Consider the following 26,504-nt stretch of genomic DNA (forward strand, 5'->3'; position numbering starts at 1 on the left):
CCCATATGTGCAAACAGAGAGGTTTGTATACAAACAAGTGCAAGTATGTACATGTACACACACACACACACACACACACACACACACACACACGTACATGTGTGTAGATACAGACCAACATCCAGGGAAATAAAAGCAAGTCCAGATGTAGCATCAACATGTGTGGTTCCTATAGAGAGCGGTGAATCCTTCTGGACATACACATGTATGTGTGCACACAGACACACCCATACACGTCTGTACATGCGGAGCACATTTTCCATCCCGCAAACCACTTTAGTCATCCCTCCCCGCACCCGCTCCCCACAACCACCACCATGCTTCTGTAGGAAGCAAATATTCTCAAGACCTTAACAAGGCACTTGCTCTAGGCCCATCATCAACAGATAACGCTTCCCAAAAGAAAAGGGCTATCCCCTTGGACCCCCTCCCCTTTCAAGCTCTCAGAAGAGTTTATCTGCCTGAGGGTTAAACCAGCCTGAACAGCCAGGGCTGGCATAGCAGGGGCTGAGGCTTGGCTGCCCTGCAGTGCTGGGGCCACCACTTCCTCCAGTTGCAGTTAGCAGGAGCTCCCACTAAGACAGCCACATTCCAAGGCGCTCTCGCCCCTTTAATCAACCTTTCCTTCCCGGCAGCAATCCCAGCTTGCCCCTTTCTTCTAGTCCCCTAGCTTCCCTTCTGAGCTCTATTTTTCTTTCCTCTGTCTTTTCCTTTGCTTCTTGTCTCCTTTCACCTTATGCACCCACTTTGCACGGGGATAAAAGGTGGCAAGGTGGGAGGAAGTGGAGAATCAGGCCCACTGTGCCTTGAGGAACACACTGCCCAAGCTGGCAATCCAAACCTAACTTCCTATACACTAGAGAGATGCGTAGATGCTCTTTAGCCCCTGCGTAGAGCAAATCTCTGATCGCCACTGAAAACAGCCAGCATCAAACAAATGTTTCTTTGTTATCACAGAAGGAACTGTGCAAACTCGCCACCGCTTTTCGGAACACGTTAAAGGGCCACTTAGCAGCCCGGGACGCACGCACCAGACTCACTCCCCCAGCAACAGCTCATGCTGCGGTTGACCCACGGGCCCCGGAGGGGAAAGGTCCTCATTTTCTCCCTCAGGCCTGTGCCAATGGAAATGGCTTTTAAAACCCACAACCCAGATAAGCGCACAATCAAAAAGCTCTTTTGCTAGTAAAAATAAAGGAAGGCTGCGCATTAAAGTGCCACAAGCAAGCGGCAGCAGCGTTGGCACACGGGCCCCACGCACATTCCCACGCTATCGCCAGCTCAGGGGGCTCAGCCTCCCTTTTGAAATGCATCAATGTTATCTTATCGGGGGGGAGAACATTTCCCCTAGATTACAGCTTTGGCTGCTGCAGGCGAGCTTTCTTTGTTCATTTCCATGAGCGCTTTGTCATTAGAGTCCGGCCCGTAACACGTGGCAGGCAGCACGGGCTGCTGGTCGTGTACCCACACTGGGGACAAGCTCCCTGGGACAGCTGCAGCTCTACGGCTAGCGGTTCCCCCTTGGGCAGAAGTATCCTGCATGCCCTCGGCTCGCCCCAGCCCGCCCACATGGGCGCCCTTGTGATCGGCAGCAGATGTTTGTTAAGTAGATTTTGTGGGTGAGCTATGCACATATTCCACATCTCCCTAGGGTTTCAGTCTAGCCTACAGCTGATCCAATGACCGCATCTAAGGTACTGAGTGGGACCCAGTTATGGTAGTATCAGAGCATCTTGCAACATGCCGTGTACTCAACATACTGGTGGATGTAGGAAAGAGCCTCATTTTACAGACAGGGAACAGAAGCAGAGAAAGACAGCGACATGCCCAAGATCATGCAGGAAGTCTGGGAGAGCAGGGAATTGAATCTAGGTTTCCCAAGTCCAGGCTGGCACCTTGACCCCAGGCCATCCTCCTGTACAGTGATGCCGACATCTGCCCACTAAGAAGTTAGGCTGAGAATCATCAGCTCACTTCACACAGGCCACCAAGCAAGCTTTAGATGTCAACAAGCAGAGACAGGCCAAGACACATGCTGGCCTAATATCCAGGGATGTAGGCTCAAGCTATCAGAGAGAGACATGCCACCTACAAAATTTGGAGTCAGAGTCCATGCATCTCCATAAAAGCGTCAGGGATGTTCAGTTCTGGGGTTTGGGAATGGGTCCTTCTCTAGTGGAAACTTTCATTCACTACCCACTTGGACTGGGTGCTGACCACACTGAAAAGGTCCATGGCCCATTAGCCATCCTGTCCCCAGGATATTTCTATTTGGATATGAACCTTTTCCCACCTGGCCCTGTTTCTCCTTCCTGACCCCCCACCCCAACCCTGGAACTTCCATAATCTGGCGGTCGGGATGCCATGAAATTAACTGTGCCATGACCAACCCAGCATTCATTTATGAGTTCACTGCAGGACACATTCGGGCTCTGAACCAGGAAGCAACCACAGTTGAAACACGAGCACTATCTTTGATCACTAGCGAACACAGAGCAACTAGGTCAATAGAGGGGGGGAGAGTCCCAGGTGCACCCATGGATTTCATCAGCATATGGGTTGCAAAGGGTCTGACTCGAAGAGATGCTCAGCAGTTGCAGTTCCGGGGGGATCTAAGCACCTCAATGTCAGAGCCAAATTTCTCTTGGTTGCTCATGGAGTTTCTCGCCTTCCGGGATACTAAGGAATAACGGGCCTTCTAGTGTCGATGGTAAGACTCTCACTGAACACAAGGAGCTTTGGATCAGATCCCAGCTCTGAGCTCCTCCTTTCTCCCCATCTCCTAAGCCAATGGCATGGCTCTGTCCAGCCAGCCATACGAAACAGGAGGATTATGCAGTCCTTCCTGGGGGACTATCCTATTCCATAGGAAGTGGAACAGCTTCATGGGGGAGACAGAGAGCTGCATGCTACAATAGCTTAGCTGTCAGGGCACTCACATGGTGGGGTTGGAAAGGGGAGAACTTAGGTTACAGTCCCTGTTCCAGAGTTGGAATTCAAACCTGGGTCTCCCAGCTGAGTGCCCTAATCCCTGGGTTAAAGCAGGGGGTGGTACTAGCAGTTTTGGGGAGACTGTCTAGCTGGAGAAAGCAAACGAGACATTTCTGGAGACTCTAACTGGTCTGTTTCGACACTTCCAACACAGTCCTCTCTCTTTGTTGGTTTCAACCAACCCAGTTTGTCAAAATAGATGTGAATTTGCAAATGGTTTCAGTCGACCCAAACCTGCATTTTTTGGAGGCAACAGCTTCATACGAAAAACGTGGCCCAGCTCAACTCACGGCTACTTCAGTCCTTGCTTGCTTTCAGCGGGGCACAGAGCTCACGTCTATTCCACCGCACTCTCTCCAAGTGGTGATAACTTTATCATAGTTTATGAACAAAAACACAGGTGTGTCTCAAATGTGGAAACTTAAGATAGGGCATAAAATAAACACAAACACACCAGCCGACAAATTGCTGCTGACATTCTCCATTTCTCTGTTTCTTGATTATGTAGTTATTGTGGTAAAGCCAACACGCACAGAGTGGGGAGGTTCAGAGAGTTGTTTGCCTGAGCAGGGCAGCCTGTTTACCTTCTTTACTATGAGAGTACATGTGATTATAGGACAGTGCAAAAACAATTCCCCTGATTTGCCTAAACCATTATTCAGAATTTTCTCAGGAACTGTGATGTTGATGACCAGGACTTTGACATATACACCCCAGAGACAGCGAGAGAGACACAAACATCCACAGATAAACAATTTACTGCTCTTTCCCTATCCGATGTCACCTTGTTTTGTGAATCCCAAAAAGATGAGGGCTCAGAGGGTTGGGAAATTCAGGACCATCAAATATGGGCAACTTCATTAGCCTCCAGGAGAGCCTAGGATGTCTGGAATTTAGCCTCTGCAGGGATAGAGTGGATCCCAGTCCTTGCGAAAGACATGGCGGCCTCTTCGTACGTACGAGAGAGTCACATGAGTCAACACGGCCACCTCATTGCGGATACAGCGCTTCTAATCTTCTCAGCAGATAGTGGTCCTCAGCCCAGGGGGAACGAGTAATACTGGGAAAGGAACGTGATCCATTGGACACCACTGGCTCAGATCTCAGGGATAACAAAGCCAAAATGCAGGTCTAACACATTGGTGAGTGTGTTACGTGTCTCCCCCGCCCTCCCCCCCGGCTATGTATCTGTTACAGCCTCAACTATAGTGCCTTCGCTCTTGAGCTCAAGCCGTAGCAGTTCAAACTTGTAGCTCTGGAAGTCCCCAGTTCACTCCCCAGGCCAAGATGGCGGCCGCCACAACCAGGACAGAAAAGGACCGCTGCGCTCCAAATCAGCCAGTCCTCCTGCTGAGGAGACCAATTGGCCCCAAGTGGGACAAGGGGGTCCTGACTGAGGTGACTGTCGAGATCAGCAGAGGCAGATTCTAGCCTCATTCTGATGTTCCCTGTTTCCCTGAGGGAACCAACCCTTCTGCAGACCCTGCTGACCTAGGAGATGAACAGGGAACGCTCTCCGTTTCTGCGTGTGAAAGTACACAGCACAAACGCTCCCTACACTAAATGTGCAGGGTCAGGCTATGGTTCCAGGGTTTAAAATTATTCAGTTCTGTGGCAGTTTAATTAATCCCAGGGGGCTGTTTACCTCCTCTTTGTGCCTGAAGGGGAACGGTAGCAAAAACATTTAGGGAGTATCAAGGCAGGAACTCCTTTGGGAGCCAGCCAACCTGCTGCAGCTTCACCGTGAGGCAGGGCAATACTGAATCGACACTAGCAATAGACCTGGGCTGCAAGGATCCAGATGCGAATCCCGCCCAACTTGGACCCCAGAGCTTTGGTTTGGGCTCATCTCCAATTTGCGCTCCACAAACTGGAACCAGTCCAGTCTCCGAAAAGCAGCAGCCAAGGATGGGGGGAGGATCCCAGCCCCTGAACGCCTCCGCCCTGAGGAACGGCTGTTTTTTTGGAGCTAACGCCATTTAAGAGGTTTCCCTTATTTTCACAAAACTGACTGAATTTCAGTGCTCGTGACAGGGAAGGGAAATTGCAATGCACAGCGCAAGCCAGGCATAATGGAGGCAGGTGCCGGACGTGCTCCTTCAGTGCCATGGCAATCCCTCTGCGATTGCTGAGCTGGGCACTCAGACTGCTCCGCCAGAAGCACCGCTGGACAGACATAGGATCGATCGTCCCAGATTAGACCGTTGGTCCTTGAAGTCCAGCATCCTGCCAGGTTCCTTCGTTGCACTTGCTCTCAGCACAGCTTCAGCGCGGGGTCTATTCTTGATTCCCCAGGCTGTCGCTACTGCTCTTACCGGGCTCATTTGCACGGACGGTCATAGACCGATGTAGCCGTTGCAAGCGCGCTGCTCATTCTAGCATAAGTTGCGGCTCCCAAGAGCTATTTTCTTAACATTTTGCCCGAGGTGCATTTCCACCGTTTGGCTGTCCCACAGGAACGGCACATTATCCACACTCAGCACAAGTCCGCTCATGTGCTGCACACTAAAGTCACTCCAGCCTCACACACACTGCACCTTAAGGTCATGTTAGCGTCCCATGGCCCACCCATGCTACGCACGAAGGTCACATCAGCCACACAAACACACACACACACACACACACACACACACTCACTCTAATTACATGCCTGCTCTCCACTTGCTCTCGTCTAAGGTCACGTAATGGAAGCCTCAGACTCAACGCACGATCTCCAGAAACTGCAGATCCAATGCACACGGAAAGGCCTATGAACTTCATGCGAGCAACACGCTGGGGCAGTAACCAGCCTTTCAGCAGGAGGGAGGGGACTAATAGAAAGATTTGTGGGGAGGGCGTTCTTGCTTTTGCAGCTTGTGCAAGCTGAATTGGCTACTCTTTACCGTCACCATTGGTGGGACTCCCTGTCTTACCACCTTTGCACCAGGACCAACAACAAAGCAGCCAGCCTGCCTCAGCCACCAGAGAAGAGAAGGGTCTGGTCATGCCAAGCAAGCAGCCAGTTTGAGACTACTGAGCAAATGGGATGGAGTTGGAAGCAGCCCAAGCGGGACCATTGCTCGCTGCATCCCAAATCCCATTCATCCTGGCCTTTCAGGGACTCTCTCAATGTAAAGATCACGCTTTGGTCTGAAAATGTTTTCCCTGCTCCTGCTATCACTAACACCGGAGATTTTGATAAGCGAAAGAGATTAGAGAAAACACAATTGTCCTGCTTTGCCAGCTGTTGGCTTTGTGAACTTGGCAGCGCTTTGGAGAGAGTTGCCCTCTCTGCTTCCCCTGTTTATTTGGGGCAAGAAAAATACATAAAAGCCCCAGAACAGGCAAAAGGATTCAGGGGCAGGGTCTGAAACTGCCGTTAACTCTGTTTGGAAATTGACTACAAGCTGACTGGATCCCTTTCCTGAAGCCATCTGAGCCACAAAGGGAGCAATGAAGAGCAGCAGTACTCAGAGCTGTCTTCCTGTGACAGACTTGGTTTAATTCAGCCACCACATCTGGGCTCTGGTGGGGCAGGGACCCTCTTTTTGTTCTGTGTTTGTAGGGCACCTAGCACCATGAGGTCCCGGGTCATGACTCAGGCTCCTAGGTGCTATGGAAACACAACTGATAAACAATGAGCATACTAGTAGCTTAGAGCGATTTTTATTGGCATAGCCTGACCCCATTTCCATGCACGGTGCTCTCCAGGGAGTATCGCACTCGCTGTAAGCACAGCATCAAACTGGGGCTCTGTTCTTTATTCCCCAGCCTGTCCCGCATGCCGTAACTCCTCACTGGCCCACCTATGCTCCCATTGGAGTCAGCGGGAGTTGAGCTAGGCCAGCTCTTTTGACAATCCCACCCCACAGGTTTATAGGCACGGTTACTCCCCTCCCACCCATCCCTGGGAAGGAGTTCATGAAGATTACACCATGAGAGGCCCAGTCCTGCCAGACGCCAAATCATGTGGGCGGTCACCAGATGGGCTAATGGTTAGGGCACTCATTGAGGACTTGGGAGCCCCAGGTTCAATTTGCTTCTCTGCCATAGACTCTTTGGGCAAGTCATGCAGCCCCATCCATAAAACGAGGAGAAGAGCATGGGTATTGTGCGGATAAATACATTAAAAAAGCGTGAGCTGCTCGGACGCTATGGCGATGGAGGGGACAGAGAGCCACAGATTGGCTAAGAGTCTTCAGCCAAGCCCATGTATACGTGGACTGGTGGCCAAACTTACTGGCCCTCCAAGCTGCCTACAACACTCCTCAGAAGTTTGAGCGCTGAGGCACACCTGCTGGGGTCCGGACCTTCTGCCTCGCAAGAAGCATCTGGCAGGGCTCGGGGCTTCAGCCCCACTCCTGCTGAAGCCCCGTGCCCCAGAAGGTGAGACCACCTCCCTCGTGGGCAGAAGCCCCTACCCCACCATATAAATGCTGGTTTTCCTACACTTTGGCCTGTCCAGGCCTCTCAGATTTCCCTCCCGTGATCAGGCGTCGCTGATCCAGAGCCCCGATAGAACCGGCTCCCCGGGCTGCAAATCTGGCTGAATGAGAAAGCCCAGCCTTTCGCAACCCCAGTGCGGTCACAACAGCTATTCAAAACAGCTCTGGTTACACATGCAAAACAGTGAAATTAAAAGAGTAGCTTGCAACACCAGAGCCATAAAAGCTGATTTTTAAACTTTTCCTGGTCCCTTTTGTGAATGCAGTGGCTCCAATTCAGGTACGCTTGTCACACCTTAACTCCTAGTGCGTGGCTCAGGAGCATGACAGAGTTAGGAAAGTGACATGAATCAGGCTGGAGGAATCTCTCTGATTTCATTGCTAGACTAAGAGATAAGCAGCCATGTAACATACAGATGTAAAAAAAACACTTAGGGATACTGATGTCACTGGATAAATGACAGACATCAACCTCAAGGGATTTGGCACCAGAACCCAGTGGAAGTGCCCAATGCTCCCATGCTGCTAGATTTCTTCATTTTATCTGTTGTGTAACCCTGGGTGTGAAGTAGAATGGCCCCTAAGTGAAAGGAGTCCGGGTGAAGGTCAGTCCAGGTCCCTCCAGACACAGCATCCCGTCATATAACCCACCACTGGCACTAATGGGTCCCATCATTAACAGCCTCAACAAAAAAGGGCCAAAGGCTGAAAGGGCCACGGGATGGAAAATTAGCTCTGCTTTTCACCTGCACAATGTCCCTACAGATCTCGTGGGAGGCACATTTAGCCGGGTAGCTCATGGCAGTGCTAGGCAGGCTCAGGCAGCGCTGGGAGAACCACAGGGTCTGCCCGTGTCCAGCAGCCTCCTTAGAGAATCCCCTTTACATTCATGACAGCCACAGCAGGTCTTTTCCTACCATGCATGACCCACTGGCATGTCTCTTTATGCCCTAAAATTCCAGGAGCAAAGCAGCTGGGGAAGCAAGGAAACACTCCCAGGCTGAGTACACCCCGGATAAGAGGGGCAGCCCAAGCGCTTCTGCAAGGAGACCAACTCTGTCACCTTAAAAACAAGGTAATTCCATGAGTGAGCTGCTGGTGTTTGTCCTGGAAGCTGCTCACACCCCCCTTCCCTGCATGTAATCTTAATTGCTCTGCAGTCTACGTTTGCTTATACTCGTCCACTTCCTCCCAGTGCACTGACGGGGGTTATTGCAGGCTCTCTTACGTTGTTGCAGGCTAACGCATACTTAGAAGGTCAGAACCTCTAGCGTGCTCTGGCATCCCTTGAAAGCAGGTTCTTGAAATCACCCAGGTAATTGCTTTGGGATAAAATGCAGGAGCACAGGAATGCCTGACCAACCAGATCTGACCCAAGGTCCAACAAGGCCAGAATCCTGGCTCCACCAGGACTTCAGAAGAAGGTTCAAGAAAGGCTGCAGGAGGCAGCTCTGGGCTATTCTGACCCAAACGTTTCTTCTTAACCCCTGCTCCATTACAGACTGGTTTATGCCTTCCCTTGCCCCTCTGTCAATCCTCAGTCACTGACATATCCAATGAGCAGGCAGCTCCAAAGCATTAAGTCCCTTGAAGTAGATTAACAATTGCTAAGCTATCACCTGCAGCAATGAGAGGGGGATGCAGTGCCCAAGGTGAAGTTTTAAGCAGGTTCACTTACCTAAGTTTGCAAACTGCTGGTGGGTTGATTATGCCCCCATAGGCACAGGGGGCAGAAAGCTCGCACGAGTCTCCAGCACTACCTCCCGCTCCCCTCACTGTGGAAATGATTTGAACTCACATCCTGTTACCCTGGCAGAGCTGTGCCAGTAAGTACGCTGACCAGCGACCATCCTGATATTTCACGTCTGGATGTCCGCACAGCTCTGCTGATTCAGGCTTGATCCACGGCTCAGCCCTGACATACAGTCATACCTGTGCACATGCTTCACCAGTGCATCCCAGTCCTTCCTGGGAGCACCCCAGGGCAGGAGTCTCCGACAGCTGTGCCGAGGCACCTCAATCCTGCCTTGATGCACCCGAGTCCCCTCTTAAGCAGCCTGCCAGTCATATCCAGACCACGGGGTGATTAGGGATGGTAATACGCCACCCCACAAACACATTTGCATCTATATCCCAAGCCAAGATTCAAACCAAGGCTGGTCATGGTGAAAGGCCAGTGAGTGACCTAACCTCACCTGCTCACTGGGGACCCTAACAGGGCGGACTTTGCTCCTGTCTTTTTGCACCCCAGAAACCTAGGCAGACTCCACCAGCTGGGTATCCAAACCATACTGTTTATTTATGGTCCCACCTCCGACATCTTGACAGCCCTGTACAGCACGCATTTGCAGTGTCCCCTGTGCTTCCAGCCTCTTCCCTTATTTGAGCTCTCTGAGACGGGGCTTAAGTAGCCCTGTTCCTCTCACTTTCACTTCCTTGAGCTGATGGGTTCTTTAGCTCACCCAGCCCCCCTTTCCCCCATCATGTGATTAAATAAATAACTTCAGCTACTCCAATCAGCCTCCTCCAGGGGACCTAACTGATGTCCGAGTGATCAGAGTGCAGGCGCCCTGTGAATGCCCTGCACTCTGCCCACAGGAACCTTACTGCCTGGCTCTGCTTTGTGCCAGGCACTTCATTTATGTCATGTCTCAGACCCTGCTCTCATTTGTAAAAATAAAATAAAATAAAAAGGTTTTCTCATGGCCAGCCCTGCAAGCTCTGCCTGGCTTCTGATACATCAGTCATCACTAGTAATACAGATTCTGCAGGCAAGGATTGCCCTCAGTGCAACCCCCCGGTGCTCACATTAGATCCGCCGCTATTCCTGTCGCCTTCAGTGAGGGATGCGGAGACAGTGGAGGTCGTGACAGCAGGAGCTGCACCACTAGCCCTACGATTAGAACCTGACCAGCCAGCCTGCAGATGATGCATCTGCTGGACTAGAACTCAGCTCCCTCTCCCAGAGCTGGACTGAGTCTGCAGCCTTAACAGAAGTGAAGCCTGAGCATTTCACACTCAAACGCTCCAGGACCTGAGTTCACAGGCTCTTCTCCAAGGAGCCCTGCTCTTTAAGGACAGGGACGTATAGCACGCCCACGCCGCAGCTCCTCCGAGTTGCGAGGTGTTTACGTTTCTTAGCGCTACACTGCCCGGCGCTACCCACGGGAATTTGAGGCTGGGAAGAGATTGCCAGCTGTATACATAACCACCTTGATCCCATGGCAGCTTCTTAACGCCTGCCAACCACATGCAAACATTAGAAACAACAGCACAGGGGCCATTCATTCAACTCGCTGCCCAGGGGGATTGCCTTTAAGAAGACTGAGCTGTTTATTTTAAGCAGTTTAAGCTGTTTTTTCCCATGGGCAAATGAAGCAGATAAGAGTCTGTAGCTCTTCGTACAAGCTGGCACTGAGAGTCTCCATTCCCCCACGGGCCCCACCACCGGGATACACACTGATCCTACCACTGAAGTACAGAATGGCCACCCCCCATGCCAGTGGGATGCTTGAAATTGCTATCGGGCAGCTGCCTACAGCTGTTTGCTGGCGGGGGGCGGCACCGGTCCCCATTGTCAAAGGGAAATAGAAACCACTCCCCATCCCCTCCTAACTCTGAAGCACTGTCCATGGGAGAGGCAGCTCAAAGATTCTCTCACTGGCAGATACTTTCTAATTGAGGCAAATCCCCAGCACAGGAAAGGCCCTAAACCCCCCCAAGATGGGGAACTTCTTGCCCAACCCCCCGCTCCCCATCTTGGGGGGGTTTAGGGCCTTTCCTGTGCTGGGGATTTGCCTCAATTACTTCCATGGGTGGCATTGCACAGCTGCTATTCCCCATGTTTCACGCCAGGGCAGCATGCAGGAGTGAGCTCCACCAGCTCAAATCACCACTTCGCCTGACTGCACCAGGGCTTTACACAACCACACAGAGAACTTGAACAAGCCTTAGGTGGTCTAAGTAGCCCCCTTAGCAACGGGACTCAGGGGGAGCCAGGGGAGGGCTGTTGTCCCTTCTCCTGAAGTCCCCCACAAATATTGAGGGGTGTAGTCAAAACGACATAGGAATGGGAGCATAGGTGCTGGAACTAGGGGTCGTGCCGCACCCCCTGGCTTGAAGTGGTTTCCATTATATGCAGGGTTTACAGTTTGGTTCAGGGCCACCGACAGGGGGGGCAAAGGGGGCAATTGTCCAGGGTCCTGGGCAATCTAAAAGGACCCAGGGGCCCTCAGCTGGAAGCCCCAGGCCCTTTTAAATTGCCCAAGTGGGCTGCAGGGCTCCCAGGCACAAGTGACTGCTCTGAGCCCCAAGGGCCGGCAAGATTGGCCAGCATGGTCAGTCCTGGAAGTGACGGATTTGTCACTTCTGTCCCAATCCCCCCACCCCCCATCAGGGACAGCCCTGGGGCCTGGAACTGCTGTCAGCAGGCCTGGTTTGGTTCAATGGCTCTCAGCACCCCCACTATACAAATCATTCCCACACCCCTGAATGGGAGTGTTGACAGCTGACTGGAGCTAGGGAAAGGAAGTCAGGACACCTAGGTACTGTTCTGCCACTGACTCACTGCGTGATCTGGGACATGTCACGTCCCCTCTCTAATCCCATATTTTACAGATAAGGTACAGACCACCCGCATCGTGAGGGGGTGTGTGCACGCGTCCGCTAATGAACATAAAGCGCCACGAGATCCTCAGATCAGAGGTGTTATAGCAGGGCAAAGTCTTTTAATAGAGCGACATGCACCCAGGACCCCATGAGCGGCCAAGCTTGCACATCAGTCAACATCTCTGCTTTGTTGCAATGTTATAAATGTCACGTATTCAATCACGGTTTCCTTTGCAGGCTCGGAAGTCATGGAGCACAAGGCTCTGTAACCTGAGCAGAGCTGCCACAGTTGCTGCAGTGATGGAAACACAAGATCGAATTATGCTTCCAAACTGGCATGGCCAGCAGGAAGCAGAGGCCAGGCCTGTGTGTTTTGTCTGAGCTGCTTCTTGTACCATCCTCACCTCCTGCCAAGTTAGCCGGGCCTTCCCTGTGTCTGATGGGCTCTGCCATCCCTGGAAGCAAGAACAGGTATCTTTAATAGCAACAGCATAGCTAGGTATGGACTGAGATGTGCAGATCGAATGGGTCGCTGCCAGCTGCACGTTCGGGAGATGTCTGAGCACCATTGTCCCAGGTCATTAGCCACCAACAGAGCAGCAGCTAAGGAGAAAAACAGCATCTGCATTACCCTTAGTCATAACTGAGACGATCCGAAAAGGGAACTGTATCCTGAGAGGAAACAGGCTCTGGATCAGCTGTTCGAGAATCCCTATTCAGTTGCAAGGAGGGGATTGGTCACAAGGCTCTTTCTGGAGAGAAACAGCTTTAGTAAGTGCCTGGCTCGCTGGCAGGGAAGAGCCAGATCCTGATTTTCAACGGGGATATTTGCAAAAGGAAAAAGTGCATGCAAAAATCATTAAAAAAAAATCCGTCCCAGCAGCAGCCGGTATGAAATAGACGAGTGATTCTCAAAAGTTTGCATTGATGACCCCTTTCACATAGCAAGCCTCTGAGTGCGACCCCTCCCTTATAAATTAAAAACACATTTTATATTTAACACTATTATAAATGCTGGAGGCAAAGCAGGTCTTGGAGGTGGAAGCTAATTAAGCGAAGCTAGAAGGCTACATACCCCTCTATACACAAGAGGAAGCAGGAATGCAAAGGGAAGATAACTCTCAGTATGACTAAATACTAAGGTGCAAGAGGTTACCTCAGCAAGACAGGAATCCTTCATCTCATGGAAATCCAGCCTACAAACTAGAGGTTAAACATCAGAGGGAAGCAAGGAGGGTTAAGACAAACACAAAAAATAAATTTAAAACTCCACCTCCAAGGGCTTTATGTTTCTGCAAATGTAACTGGTATTTAAACAGTCATCATTAGACTTCAAAATACACTCTGGGCATTCCCAGCACTTCAATGGCATCCAAATTGGACTTGGGAAATAGGTATCTTGGATCCAACCCAGCACCAAACAAAATGCTAGGGAGAGAAAACAACAGAAGGGCAGCACATTTAAAACCAATACAACACTTATTTCTATAATGTGTAATTAACCCATGGAACTCTCTGCCACTAGATATATCAACAAAGCCAGAAGCATGGTGTGATTAGTTGGAAAATGATTTACGTGACTATCTGATCTACAGCAGGGACCAGTTGAGTCACAATAAATTTTTCTCCGTCAACACTACCAGTTTTTAGCCAGTCACAGCTCCGGAATCGGGATGACTTGACTGAGATGGGGGTCACTCCCATTTATTACTTCCATTTGTCCTTCTGCCCCATCTCCCAGATGCTGCCATAAAGGTAGTGCCGGTGCCAGAAGCAAACAGAGCAGTCATAGCTGGCAGCTGTATGCGGGGCCCACCCTGGGCGGTTGGCACGGGCTCATAGCTGTAGCTTGCTGCGTAGGAAGACAGGTGCACAGGACTTCCCTTGCCTTCCAACTCCTTTTCATTTTCAGTATTGAAGTGACTTGTTGGTGCTCCCAAGTGCGCAGGACCAGTGAAGCTGCCTTCCCCATCTGCTGCTGCCCAGGAGTGTGAGGGTGGGGCTGGAGATTACGTAAGCAGTACTCAGGCTCCACCTTCAATTCCCAGCCCCACCCCCACCATGGGCTGGAGTTGCTGTATGGTGCTGCTCAAACGATCAGCAATGAAAGACGAAATGTAATGCCAATATTGAATGTGTCATCCTGTTTCAGAGTGACTGCTAGAAATTCAAGAATTTGGTTTCAGCCAGACCAGAACTGGAAAACAGGCTCTTCCTGGCTCCTCGAATCCTAAAACAAACCCAGAAGACAGTTTAGATACAACAGATCTTGTATCTTGGCAGGGGGTGAGACTAAATGGTCCTTAAGGTCCCTTCTAACCCTCCTTCACTCTACAGTCCCTTCTAAAATTTTAGTGTGGGTCAGGGAAGCAGTAACGTTCTGGTTTGGGTCCATTTCTAATCCGGGTTCTGAAGTTCCAGTCACTCCACTAATAGACACCTATGCCACGCTGTTCACGCACCTTCTGTGCTTGCTTGGGAAATGTGCACATTCTCTCTGGGTTTGCACCCCGAACCAAAGTGCAAGTGCCAGAATTCCCAAGTTTAGTTTGGGGACCTTGAACTTTGCAGGCTTTCCACCCAACGGCAGCAATCAGGGGTGATTAGAACTCGACTGCAGAGGAGATGTTAGATTAGACCAGATTGGATCGGTAGATTAGACAAAAACAAATGGGACTGCATGGACTAGGTTGGATGGTATTACTGTTTAGTATTTGTATTGGACCTAAAATGTCCCCAGTCACGGATCAGGGCCCCACTGTGCTAGTTGCTGTTCAAACACAAAACAGAAACAGTCTCTGCCCCAGAGAGCTATGGATTAGATTGTACTGGCCTGGGACAATAGCTGTAGTTTGGACTAGACTGAGATGAGTGTTTAGGTTGGCTTTGATGCAAATTGTAGATTAAGTTATACAGGACTGGGATAACGGATTGGATGGATGGATTAGGTTAGACTGCATGAGGATAGCAGATTAGATTACACCGGCCACAGGCCACGTCTACACTACAGAGCTCTATCAGTCTAATTACATCACTCAGGGGTATGAAAAATCCGCACCCCTCGGCGACATAGTTAGACCGACATAACCCTGTGTAGACAGTGCTACGTTGACAGAAGAGTGTCTCCCATTGACATAGCTACCACCTCTTGGGGACAGGAGAGGCGCATCTTCACTTAAGTGCTGCAGCTGCGCCAATGCAGCGTTTTAAGTGTAAACCTACCCGGAGACACAAAAACGAACAGCAATTTTCTTTAAGTACATCAGAAGCAGGAAGCCTGCCCAGTGGGGGTGCTGAAAGCCAGCCCCCTTACCCCTGTCCGCCGCCCTCCCACAGCTGGGGCTGGGAGCAGGGCCGTGTCTCTTGGAGATGGGAACCTGGACAGGGGGACGAGGCTGGGACTGGCAGCTGGGACTCGGGTGCGGGGCCAGCAGCGGAGCCCCAAGTAAAACCTGAGGGGGCTGCAGCACCACTCCCAGCCCCTAGTTCCAGTGCCTATGAGCCTGCTCAACTGGACAACAGGGGTGCTAACGCAGCACTCAGTGAAGATAAAGTCATTGCAGAGAAGCGAAATAAATTCTTTGCATTGGTTTTCACTGAAGAGGATGCGAGGGAGATTCCCATACCTCAGCCATTCTTTTTAGGGGACAAATCTGAGGAACTGTCACAGGTTGAGGTGTCAAAGGCAGTTATGGAACAAACTGATAAATTAAATAGTAATAAGTCACCAAGACCACATGGTATTCACTCAAGATTTCTGAAGTAAATCAAATGTAAAATAGCAGAACTACTAACTATGGTGTGTAACCGATAGCTTAAATCGGCCTCCACACCAGATGACTGGAGAATAGCTAATGTACACCGATTTTTCAAAAAGGGCTCCAGAGTTGATCCTGGCAATTACAGGCCAGGAAGCCTAACTTCAGTGGCAGACAAATTAGTTGAAACTATAGGAAAGAACAGAATGATCAGACACAGAGAGAATTCTAATAGATTAGTGAGGCACGATTTCCCTTTACAAAAGCAGTGTTGATTCTTCCCCAATATATCATGTTCATCTGAGGGCATCAACAAGCAGGTGGACCTTGTACCTGGGCTTTCAGGAAATCGTTGACAAGGTCCCTCACCAAGGAATCTGTACTGGAACGTTTGCTGTTCAACATATTCATAAATGCTCTGGAAAAGGGGGTAAACAGTGAGGTGGCAAAGGTTGCCAATGATACAAAATTACTCAAGATAGTGAAGTCCAAAGCTGACTGTGAAGAGCTACAGAGGGAGCTCACTGAACTGGGTAACTGAGCAACAAAATGGCAGATGAAAATCACTGTTGATAAATGCAAAGTTATGCACATTGGAAAACAATCCCAGCAGCAATCAAAAAAGCTGACAATTTTAGGAATCATTGGGAAAGGGGTAGATAAGAACACAGAAAATATCATAATTCTACTATACAGATCCATTGTTGATTCACACCCTGAATACTGTGTGCAGTTTTGATGGCCCCATCTCAAAAAAGATAGATTAGAATTGGAAAACGTACAGAGAAGGTCAACAAAAATGATGAGCCTCAGAGTCTCCCATAAGAACAGCCAGACTGGGTCAGACCCAAGGTCCATCCAGCGCAGTGTCCCATCTTCCAACAGTGGCCAGTGCCAGGTGCCCCAAAGGGAATGAACAGAACAGGGAATCACCATCCCCTGTCGCCCATTCCCAGCTTCTGGCAAGCAGAGGCTAGGGACACCATCCCTGCCCATCCTGGCTAATAGCCACTGATGGACCTATCCTCCAGGAAATTATCTAGTTCTTTTTTGAACTCTTTTTAGCCCCATAGCCCAAGCCCCACACGCCGGAATCAGCTAACATGGGCCAGCCGCAGGCGTTTAGTTGCAGTGTAGACATTCCCTCCCTGCCTGCAGCAGGAGGCAATCCTGTTGGGGATTAGTGAAGCTGGGAGGAACATAAATACCATTACATGCTAGTCCCTCCCTTCCAAGGTAACCACAGTGCTGACACACATGCTCTTTTCAGTGGGGCGAGACGCTGGGTGAGGCTCCCTGCAGGCGACAGGTCCTAATGAGAGACGAATGGATGCGTGGCTGGGAGGAAGGGGCCAGGCAATGGAGGTGCTGGGATGGCCCTGCCACGCACGGTCGGGCACCCCCAGCATGCCAGCAGTTTATGTCCCTGAAGGAAATGATGCTGCACTGGCTGAAGGAAGAGAGCGGCCTGAATCACCACTTGGTGGCTGGCGTCTGACAAGGGTGCCCAGAGAGACGAGCCCAGGGCCAGCAGATCCTACAGGAGAGCAGGGCCCCCCATCTCGGCCCTCACTCCCAGCATCCCGGCCCCACATTGGGTCTTCTTCCATGCAGCCACCTCTGCGTGTGGACTGGGGGAGGGGGCGGTTCTAGGGAGGAGGGGGATCTCCACCCCCAAGTTAAAAAGGAAGAGCCCAGTAAGGGGTTCTCCCCAACCCATGGCGATGACTGAAGGCGGCATGGGGAGATGGGGACACGGGAAGAGAGCGAGAGCACGCTATCTGGGTAGGCTAGGAGCATGTGCCATCGGATAGAAGGTTTGCTTCCCCGGGGGCTGCACAAGCTCTTAATTGATATTAATTACGGGTATTGTGGGAGCACCGAGGAGCCCCAGTCACGGTCCAGGACCCCAGCGTGCTAGGCATCATGCAGACGCAGACCAAGAAGATGGTTCCTGCCCCAAAGAGCGGACAATCTGAGGCCTCAGCCTCCCACCCACCTTCGGAGGACACTGCCGGTGTTTTAAGAAGAGCACCCCCAGCACACACTTATGCCCATTTTAGCCTGTGACCCAGGAGAGCAGGAGGGGAGGGGGGCCACTGGCACTAGGGCAAGGCAGCGGTGGCGGCAGGTCCCCCGGGGGGGCCATGAAGCACTGCTGAGGTTAGGGATGCGGGCCCCACGGTGCGGAACAGACTCCAGTTAGGCTGGAGCGACAGAGCCCCGGGGGTTACAGATGAGGCCGGTCACAACGGATTTGTACATAACAGTCACATCAATAGATCACCTGACTGCGCGCACACATTGCAGCCTTTCCGCGGCTTGTTGCAGCTTGTTCCAATCCTGCAGCCCCAGGACAGGAAGGATAAAGCCCAGCAGCCCCCAGTGCAAGACCTTCCTTGCTCCAGCCCCAACCTGCCCTGCCTTAGCCAGTCTCTCCTTGGTGCATTTCAGGAGTGTCCTCTCTCCCCTCCAGGCTCTTTCAGGCCACCGGCCTACCCTTTCCTTGCTCTCCCCTCCTTTGTCTGCCATTGCCTCGTTCAGGCTGTTTTGTCTCTGTCACTCTCAGCACTGCCAGTTCAAATCCTTAATGACGCAGAACAAAGTGGAAAGATCTCAGCCTGTACCAACCCAAACGGCCCAGCTGGCAAGCACAGTCCAGGGCACAGAATCCACCTGCATGTTTGTTGTTCTGTGGTTAATGCCCTGAGCCTGTTCTTCCTCTGGGTTCGGTAAATTACTGCTTTTGTTTCTTGGGATTAAGCCTTGGAAGTCACTATGTGCAACCCATCCGTGCTGGGGCTGACATCGCTGCCAGCAATGGGCATCTCAGGGCAGAGTGGGCGTGACCCACCTCACGTGGCGGGGCGAGGACAAACGGTGCTTGTTGCCTTTGTTTTCGTTAATTGCTGAAGTTCAGTGCTCAGAAGAGACAGACCGACCCCGCGTGTCAGAAATGAAGCTTTCGCAGAAGTTTCCCAGCACAGCTCTGCCCAGGCCCCTCAAACCCATCCTACAGCACCTGCTGCAGTTCCAGTCGTGGCCCCCCCCCGCCAGGTCTATTAATCCCCTGGGATCGTGACCTCCTGCCCCCCTATATTCCAGTCCTGAACCAACATCTTCCCAAGCTTTCCAAATTGCACTCAGTGGTGAGTCTAGCGCCCCCTGCTGTTCCAGACCCGGGTTCCCATGTAGTTCTGCCCATGCATCCTCCATCCCATGCTGCCCCGCCTCCCTGCTAGTCTCTCGGAAGCAGAAGCTGCTAGTGGTATGCTGAATGTCATGCTGATGTGCCCCCCAGCGGCTATGCGCAGCCAGATTAGACCTAGCGCAGTGCACTGAAATGAGCACGTCCCGTTATAAAAATCCACACCACATACCCCATCGGCCCAATTAACCCCTTCCTTCCTGCTCCCCTAGCAAACCGACCCATCAGGGTTGCCATTCACCTTTGCACACCCAGGCACTCACAGTGGGTGCAATCGTCCCCCCGTCGCTGTGCCCACATCTTGCTGTGGCAGAGAGTCCAGCGTTCGGTAGGAGAGGAAGCCCCAATGCAGAGAACCACACGAGGAAGATTGAACAGCGTCATCCTCAGACAGGATGCGCAGTGCCTTAAATGGCCGCCTGCTGGAGGATGCCTACCCTGCCTGCCACTTGACAGGCTGGAGAGAGGCCTCAGCTGTCCAGGGCTCGCACCTGACCACCTGGCAGGGGCACTACACTCCCTTTGCAAAGGGATGGTTGGATCAGCCTCAAGGATAGCATGAGCCAATGGCGCCCCAGCCAGCAAGCCCCTTCCTAGTTAGCCTGGGAAAGGCAAGGTGGTCCCAACCACTGTTCCCTCTAAGCTGCGGGGGTGTGCATGCACACACAGATCCTAAACCCCATGCACACGGCGAAACACCGCGCGCACAAAAATTTACACAGAAGCACAATTTGCACAGCAGAAATGTTTTGCACACATGGCCTGTCAAAAATTAGAGGGAACATTGGTCCCAAGCCCGCCACACCGGGAGACACCCAGTGATATCGATACAATTAGTCCACGTCCATGGTAACGTCAATCGATTTTGAGCCTGCTGCACCCAACCTGCCTCCGGGAAAAACGGCAGCATGGGGCTGTAATCCCCTTGGTTCTCCCTCCGTGGCACATTAGCTACCGTTGGGAGGGTCATTTCTGGGACAGGTCAACCGTGCTCAAGCCCTCCCCACCCCTCGCTCTCCGCCAGCCACAATAGATCAAGCCACTGCCAGTTGTTCCCAGGCATACACAGCCAGCCAGGTGAAACCAGCAGTGACAAAGTGCCAAAAGAAGGGATGTTGTCTTTTCACACAGTGCCCAGCATGTATCCAGGCTGCAACACAGCCTGACTCATTGGCCGCTTCGGTTCCCACACTAGCTGCCACGATGAAATGCAAATTCTTTCTTTTGTGCATGCAAATGATCCTTGGGCATAACGGCCTCAAGGAGCAGCGCTCCCTGGCCAGCATCGTGGGAGGTGGGTGGTGAGCCCTCTTCCTGAAAATGCCTCGCAGGCTTGAGAGTAAGCAGTACCTGCGGCTGCAAGGACCTGAAGTCCAGAGGAGATGCCAGGAAAATGCAGTGCCACAAGAGAAGGGGATGGATCTTGATTTGGGTTCTTGGGGGCGATGCTGGTCTGGGTTCTGCAGTATCCCTGACCACCACTGTCCACATAATAGATTTCGGCAGTTTTGTGCCGTGGCAAAACTGGGGCGATTTGTACTTTGCCAGAGCTCCTTGTGGCGGTTTCAGGTTTGCAAAGGCAAACCCAGAGTGGGTTGGGTCGGTTCAGATCACGGTCCCATCTTACCCCAAAAGATGGAGCCTGGAAGGCTGGAATGCAGGAGGGCGAGTTAGATAATGAGTCCTGGGTTGGATTCATCTCTCATTGCCCACTTTGGGGAGATCTGGATGGTCGTTAAGTTCAGAAGTTAGAAAGAACACAACCAGGCCTCCATTAAATCTGGTCTCCTGCTTCTGGCAGTGACTAGCCCCTGGTACATCAGGGAAGGTGAGGATAACAAACCTGGGTAATTGGTTAACACTACACATAGGAGTTAGAAACGCTGCCTGATCCATGGCAATCAGCTCATGCCCTGAAGCATGAGAATTGATTAGCCCTATCTTGAAGTCTTGGAGCCTGAATCTCCCTTTTACTGGGTGACTGCCACTGCATAATATTGAAATCATGTTGGGGCGGGGCGGGGGAGGGGGAAGGATACCCTATTCCTTCAGAACTAATGGATGCAAAAAGTTAAAGGGTTGTTACTAGCCCTCAACTTATCCAATCCCTTTTACACTCAGCCACAGTATTTGACTCTGACTCCTGAGGCAGAGAGTTTCAAAGGTCAGTCTCATGCTGCGGGAGGAAGCATTTCAGATTTTACTTGCCCTTGGACAGAGTAAAGGCGTTCAGTTAGGATAAGCAACCACCTATAACCTCACTTCAGCGAGTAACAGTCTGTCAGAAGAGCCAGAGCCGGGGACCCCTTTGTGGTCATTGAAGATGCCATGGGCATTTTAAGGCAAGGTTTGAAGAGTTCATGCCCCCATCCTCAATTCCAGCCAGACAGGGTCTCCCTCTTCCAATTACTCTTTGTGGTTTAGCCTGGTTATAAATCCACCTCTACTTCTCCCTGCTCTTAAAAATATTACTGTGCACTTCTTAACCCACACCCTTCCTGGGTGTGTGGTTCTGTCCCCTCTAGTGGCACCGAGGCCTCAGACAGAGAGAGAATGTGTCTGCTCTACAGCCTTACCGTACCGGTAAGGGACACATTTTACTTTCACCCCTGAGCAGGCCTGAAACGAATACCCTCTGCCCCAGAGAACAAAGGGGTGCTGCCACAGAGGAGCTCCCTGTGGGCGGGCAGCAGAGAGGGAGGTCGTGCCGGCTCGGCAGCATCCTTCCCTGCCCCCCCTCACCACAGAGCCCATCCCTGCATGCTAGTTTGTACCATCATCCCTGCCTGAGAGATTAACTACCGCTGGGTCCTCTCAAATGCTGCTCCAGGGGGACTGAACCAAGGGCAGCCTGGCTCCTTTAACGGGGGCAGACCACACCCTGTCTGTCAGAAATAAAGTGCAGCCAATTATCCTGTTGCAACAACCTGCAGCAAGATTCCCCTCTGCACACCTACCAGCGCTGACAACAGGTGCTGAGGGGGTTGGGAATTTGGGGGGAGGGGGGGTTGGACAAGAGCCCTCTAGCCTCTATAATTCAAGGCCTGAAGACAAACAAGGAAAGACCGAGGCAGAGGTGATGCAGGCTGAGGGCTGACTCAGATGTGAGTCATGGAGCGGCTAAGGAAACGTGTCATTCCAGACGAACAACGAACTGGGCTCAGAGACACCCTCCCCCACCCCTCACGGCTGTGCCCAAGACACAGGTAACTTTGTATTCTGAGCGCAGAGCCAGACTCAGCAGCACCTGTTACCCTGCGGGTATAACGTTCTCCCTAGGGGCAGCGGGCCCTGAGAGAGGAATTAACCCATGCTGTAGCCAGAGGGCCCTCGGACACCCCAGAGAATGCCCCAGGCATACACTGTACCACCCACTTCAGAAGCCCATAGAGTGCAGTGGGTGGGCTGGCCCTACATGGCCAGCGGTTGGAATGCCCCATGGGGCCATTGCAGCCAGGCAGCAAACTAGGGCTGTCCTACCCAGCATCAGGGTCTCAATCAAACCCCAGAGGCCCTGGTGCTGGGGCCATGTATTGCTCCACCTCCCGCCCATCTCTGCGCAGCGTACCAGAATAAATAGGGTCCTGAGGGCCCACTTTAGAGAGATGGGTGCCTAAAGGGACAGTCCCAATTCAGTGCCCTAGACTGAAGTGGCCCAATTTCCAGCTGCACCGAGCCACCTGCAGGTCACCCTGGCTGCAGTGCTCTGAAGTTGCCTTCTCCCTCCTGCAGCTCAAGAGCTGGCTCTGGTTTTGACGCATTGATTTTTAAATGGAAGAATAACCATTTTCTCCCACGACCCAAGCTGCTGCAGAGCAATCCAGTGGGAACGCAAGCTGCCGGCTCCAGCCAAACAGGTGCAAAAGCCTCCTACCCTCCCTGAGCTATGCCAGCCTCCCTGCAGACACTGAAAGCAAAGGGTTTATAAAAGGAAACACAGGCAGGCATGCATAGCCAGGACTGGGGCTTAGAGCTACCGTTTCTAGGCACCTGCACCAGGAAAGAGTTTTAATTTTAAGCCAGCAATTTAACGATTAAATACTTTGCATTTCATCCAAGAATCAAAAAGCCCTTTACGGAGGCTGATAAATGAAACCTCACCAAGCCCTGGGGAGGATGGGCTCATTCAGTCTTTTTTCAGATGGAAAAACGAAGGCATAGAGAGGTTAAATAACCGGACGATGTGAATCAGTGACACAGCTGGGAACAGAACTCAGGAGCTGAGGTGCCCACTCCCCCGCTCTAAAACACTTCCCTTCCCTGGGCTGGAAGCAGAACCCAGAAGTCCTGCCTCCCAGAGAGCCCTGCCTTCCCTTTGGGAAGATGGCCTCATCTTCCAGGCTGGGACTCCTTGTATTCGTCAGTCAGTGCACAAAAGCCAAGGCGCAGTGAGGTTTTTGCTTTCAGTGGTAGATTGAGGGCAGGAAAATGTTTGCTCTGTCAACACACAACCAATCCCCAACCAAGAGACTGCACCTTTGAGGCACAAGGTAGAAAGCAAGAACTCCTCTTTTTCTTTTTTCTTTTTTTTTTTTTTTAAAATCTCATGATTTTTACAGGGCCCACCTGATGATTTTGAGCACCAACTCTACAATGTGCCTGCTCGGAAGTATGAGCCTTGTCACTTCCACACGGATATTATGTCTCAAAGCCATACCTCAGCTAGTAACCTGAGGCCTGATTTTCAACCCTGAGCACCTACAGCTTCTTTTTATTTCGTTTGTAGGGTGGCTGCTCTGTTTTTCTGAAACATCAGGTCCATAACACCTAGATACAGAATATCAGAACTGGGATCCTAATGGAAACTCCTACAGAGCCTCAGGGTATGGAATCATTCCATTCTGGAATGGACATCCTTGCCCCGCAGCACAAAGGGAGAGTGCCAGGGTGTTGCAGGATTCACCAGGAGCTCTGCTAAGCAGAGAGTCAACCAAAATCCTTTTTCATCTTGGTCAGGGAGGGTCAGCAAAGCGATGTATAGCAATAATGCAGAGCGTATGCTGCTTAGTTATTGGAACAGCAAACCCATCATGCAAAGAACAGTATAGGAATCCTAAAAATCAGGGCAGTTCTGTGCAATTTCTAATCCAGCTCTGAAAATCACCAAGCCAGTTCCAACAGAAACAGTAATTTTCAAAGTACCTTTGTAACCCACACACCTCCCAGGTGTGACGTTCTGTCCCATCCAGTGGCACTGAGACCACTGAAAGAGATTAATGAGTCTGCTCCACAACCTTAGCTAAGGGCCATATGGCTTTTAGCTCATGCAGTAGAGGCTCGTGCATTTAGCTCCTGAGATCCCAGGTTCAATCCTGCCCACCAACAACCGGGGTCTGTTGGTGTGCCAATCTGCAGAGAAGGTATAAATCTATTCAGAAGAGATGGGAGACTGCAGCTCCTGACCACATTAATCTATTTACAGTTCAGTATTATCAACTGAAAAAGAACCCCCTAGCCCCCAGTTCTGGGTGCCCTTAACAAAAAAAAGTTACAAACACAATCACAGGAGACAAAACCAGTAGCCTTTAAATCTCATGACTCTGAGCAGAAGTACACAAGCACTAGTGTTCCAACGGTTCTGATCAATTCCAACTCATCTGCCTACTTAAAATTCTCTACCGTGGTTCCAGGGCAGACTTCACCTCTTATCCTACTAAACTGTCATGTGGGGTGCTCTGTTAAATGGCTTCTTCCTCAGTGATAACAGCATCCCTGTACTACGTGAAATGGTGCAAATATAAGCACTCTTTACACGTGGGTAGATCCTTTGGTCAGGGGAACCCAACTTTTTTTTTTTTAAACAAACATTGAGGCTTCAAACGCCCTTTCACCCCATCCTGGGAGTTTTTATTATCACCTCAGTTTTACCCAAGGGGAAGAAGAGAAGACGCAGGGAGGTTAGGGTTTGGTATAGGAAATTGCCTGTTGGACTTTTAATACCTAGCATCCTTAACAGAAAGTTTGATGCCTTTGTTTCTGGTGCATGAAAACTCAATCACGGTGGAAGAGTCAATTTTGTCTCCAGGGCTGTATCTTTTCTTACAGAAACAAAATTCCCAGGTGTGTACAACACAGTGCATTGGGGTACAGAGGAAGATTACATTTTCCATTGCATCAGACATTGGTTAGTTTCTCTATATCTCCTACTGGTGACCCAGTACGGATGAGTAACTTGCATGAAACGTTTTAAACCTGTCAAGACACTGGCTCTCGGGATTATGTTCAAATTGGCATTTTCAGATAAGGCATCAACATTTCCTGGTGACAGTCAGGTCTGATTGACCAGTTTCCTTTCATGTAGCTGCTTTTAGCCAATCTGGCAACAACTCCAGGCCAACAATCTGACACAGTCCTGGCAGATAGATAACTTTCCCCTGGCCCACATCCTTGAGATCAGCCCATCTCCCACCATGAGCCTTCCACCACTGGCACATCAAGAAGAAACTGGTACCAGCCAAAAAATACATTCACTTTCCTGATTTTAAGGACATACCCTCCTAGGTGCTTAGATACCATCGTAATGTGTGTGATACAAAAACAAAGACAGTACTTAAAGTAGGGGTGTGCCAGCACCCAAACAAAAGCTACCCTTCCCACCCCCCACCACCAAAAAAAACAAAAAACAAAAAAAACACAAAACAAAAAAAACACCTAGAGTTGGTAGCACCCATTTATTTGCTCTTGAAATAATTGCTTCCCTATAGTTATTTATTTAGAACCCTTTAAAAGTTCTGAGAAACCTGCTTCCTTCCAACCCTTCTTTGTCAGTCTTCCCTAAGCAGAAGCCAGATCAGATATCCCAAGGCAGATAGCTCATTGATTGTTCAAGTGCTAAGGTCTGGGAAGCACGGTGGCTAGGAGTTGGTCAGTTTTTAGCTCTCTTCTTCCACCTCACCAGCACCTATAATCCTTTCCCCGCCCTGCCAGTGGGTAATTCTGTGCCAGATGCCCACAAATCTAATTGCCTGAAACAAAGGCGAGACTCCCCCAACCTTAGCATATTTGCGAAGCAATGATACAAGCAGATTTACAAGCAGGGCTACTGCAGATACCTTTCTCCCCCTTTCTCCGCACCAGAAAGATTAGAGTGGGTCGCGTTCCTTCCTTTCTTTGAGCAGTGTCAATTTTTGCTGCCCCTCTGGCTGGATAAACAGGATTCTATAACCTGGGCTCTTGGGAGAAAACAGTTACTTCCTGGACAACCTTATCAAACAGCCATCGTCAGTTTCTTGCAGCCTGTCAGACAAGCTCAGATCTGTGCACCGATTCTCCAGGGGGGAAAAACAGCAATCTTGCCAGGCTTGGCATTTCTGCGGCAGAAAATAAAGCTTTCGTCTATTTATTTAACTTTGGAAGCCAGTTTAGTGCTGATGCAGGTGCTGGACTGACAACCTGGGCAAGGAAGTTCCCTCTATCCACAGGCCAGGAACAGCACAAGCAACAGCAGAGAAAACTATCCCGCGTTGCCACACCAATATGACTCAATGCAGACCTGCAAAGATCATTTCTAAGGTT

General features: G+C 50.9%; 1 protein-coding gene across 1 annotated transcript in view; it reads right to left on the reverse strand.

Moving 5' to 3' along the window:
- Positions 1-13,546: 13,546 nt before the first annotated feature.
- Positions 13,547-26,504, reverse strand: part of ILRUN (inflammation and lipid regulator with UBA-like and NBR1-like domains) — a 74,172-nt gene continuing 61,214 nt past the window's right edge. Inside the window, exon 5 of the mRNA XM_074935810.1 lies at positions 13,547-14,253. Within this exon, the coding sequence (XP_074791911.1) occupies positions 14,206-14,253 (48 nt within the window). The 3' untranslated portion in view covers positions 13,547-14,205. The remainder of the gene's footprint in view (positions 14,254-26,504) is intronic.

Source organism: Natator depressus, chromosome 21 (assembly GCF_965152275.1).
Source record: "Natator depressus isolate rNatDep1 chromosome 21, rNatDep2.hap1, whole genome shotgun sequence".
NCBI lineage: Eukaryota > Metazoa > Chordata > Testudines > Cheloniidae > Natator > Natator depressus.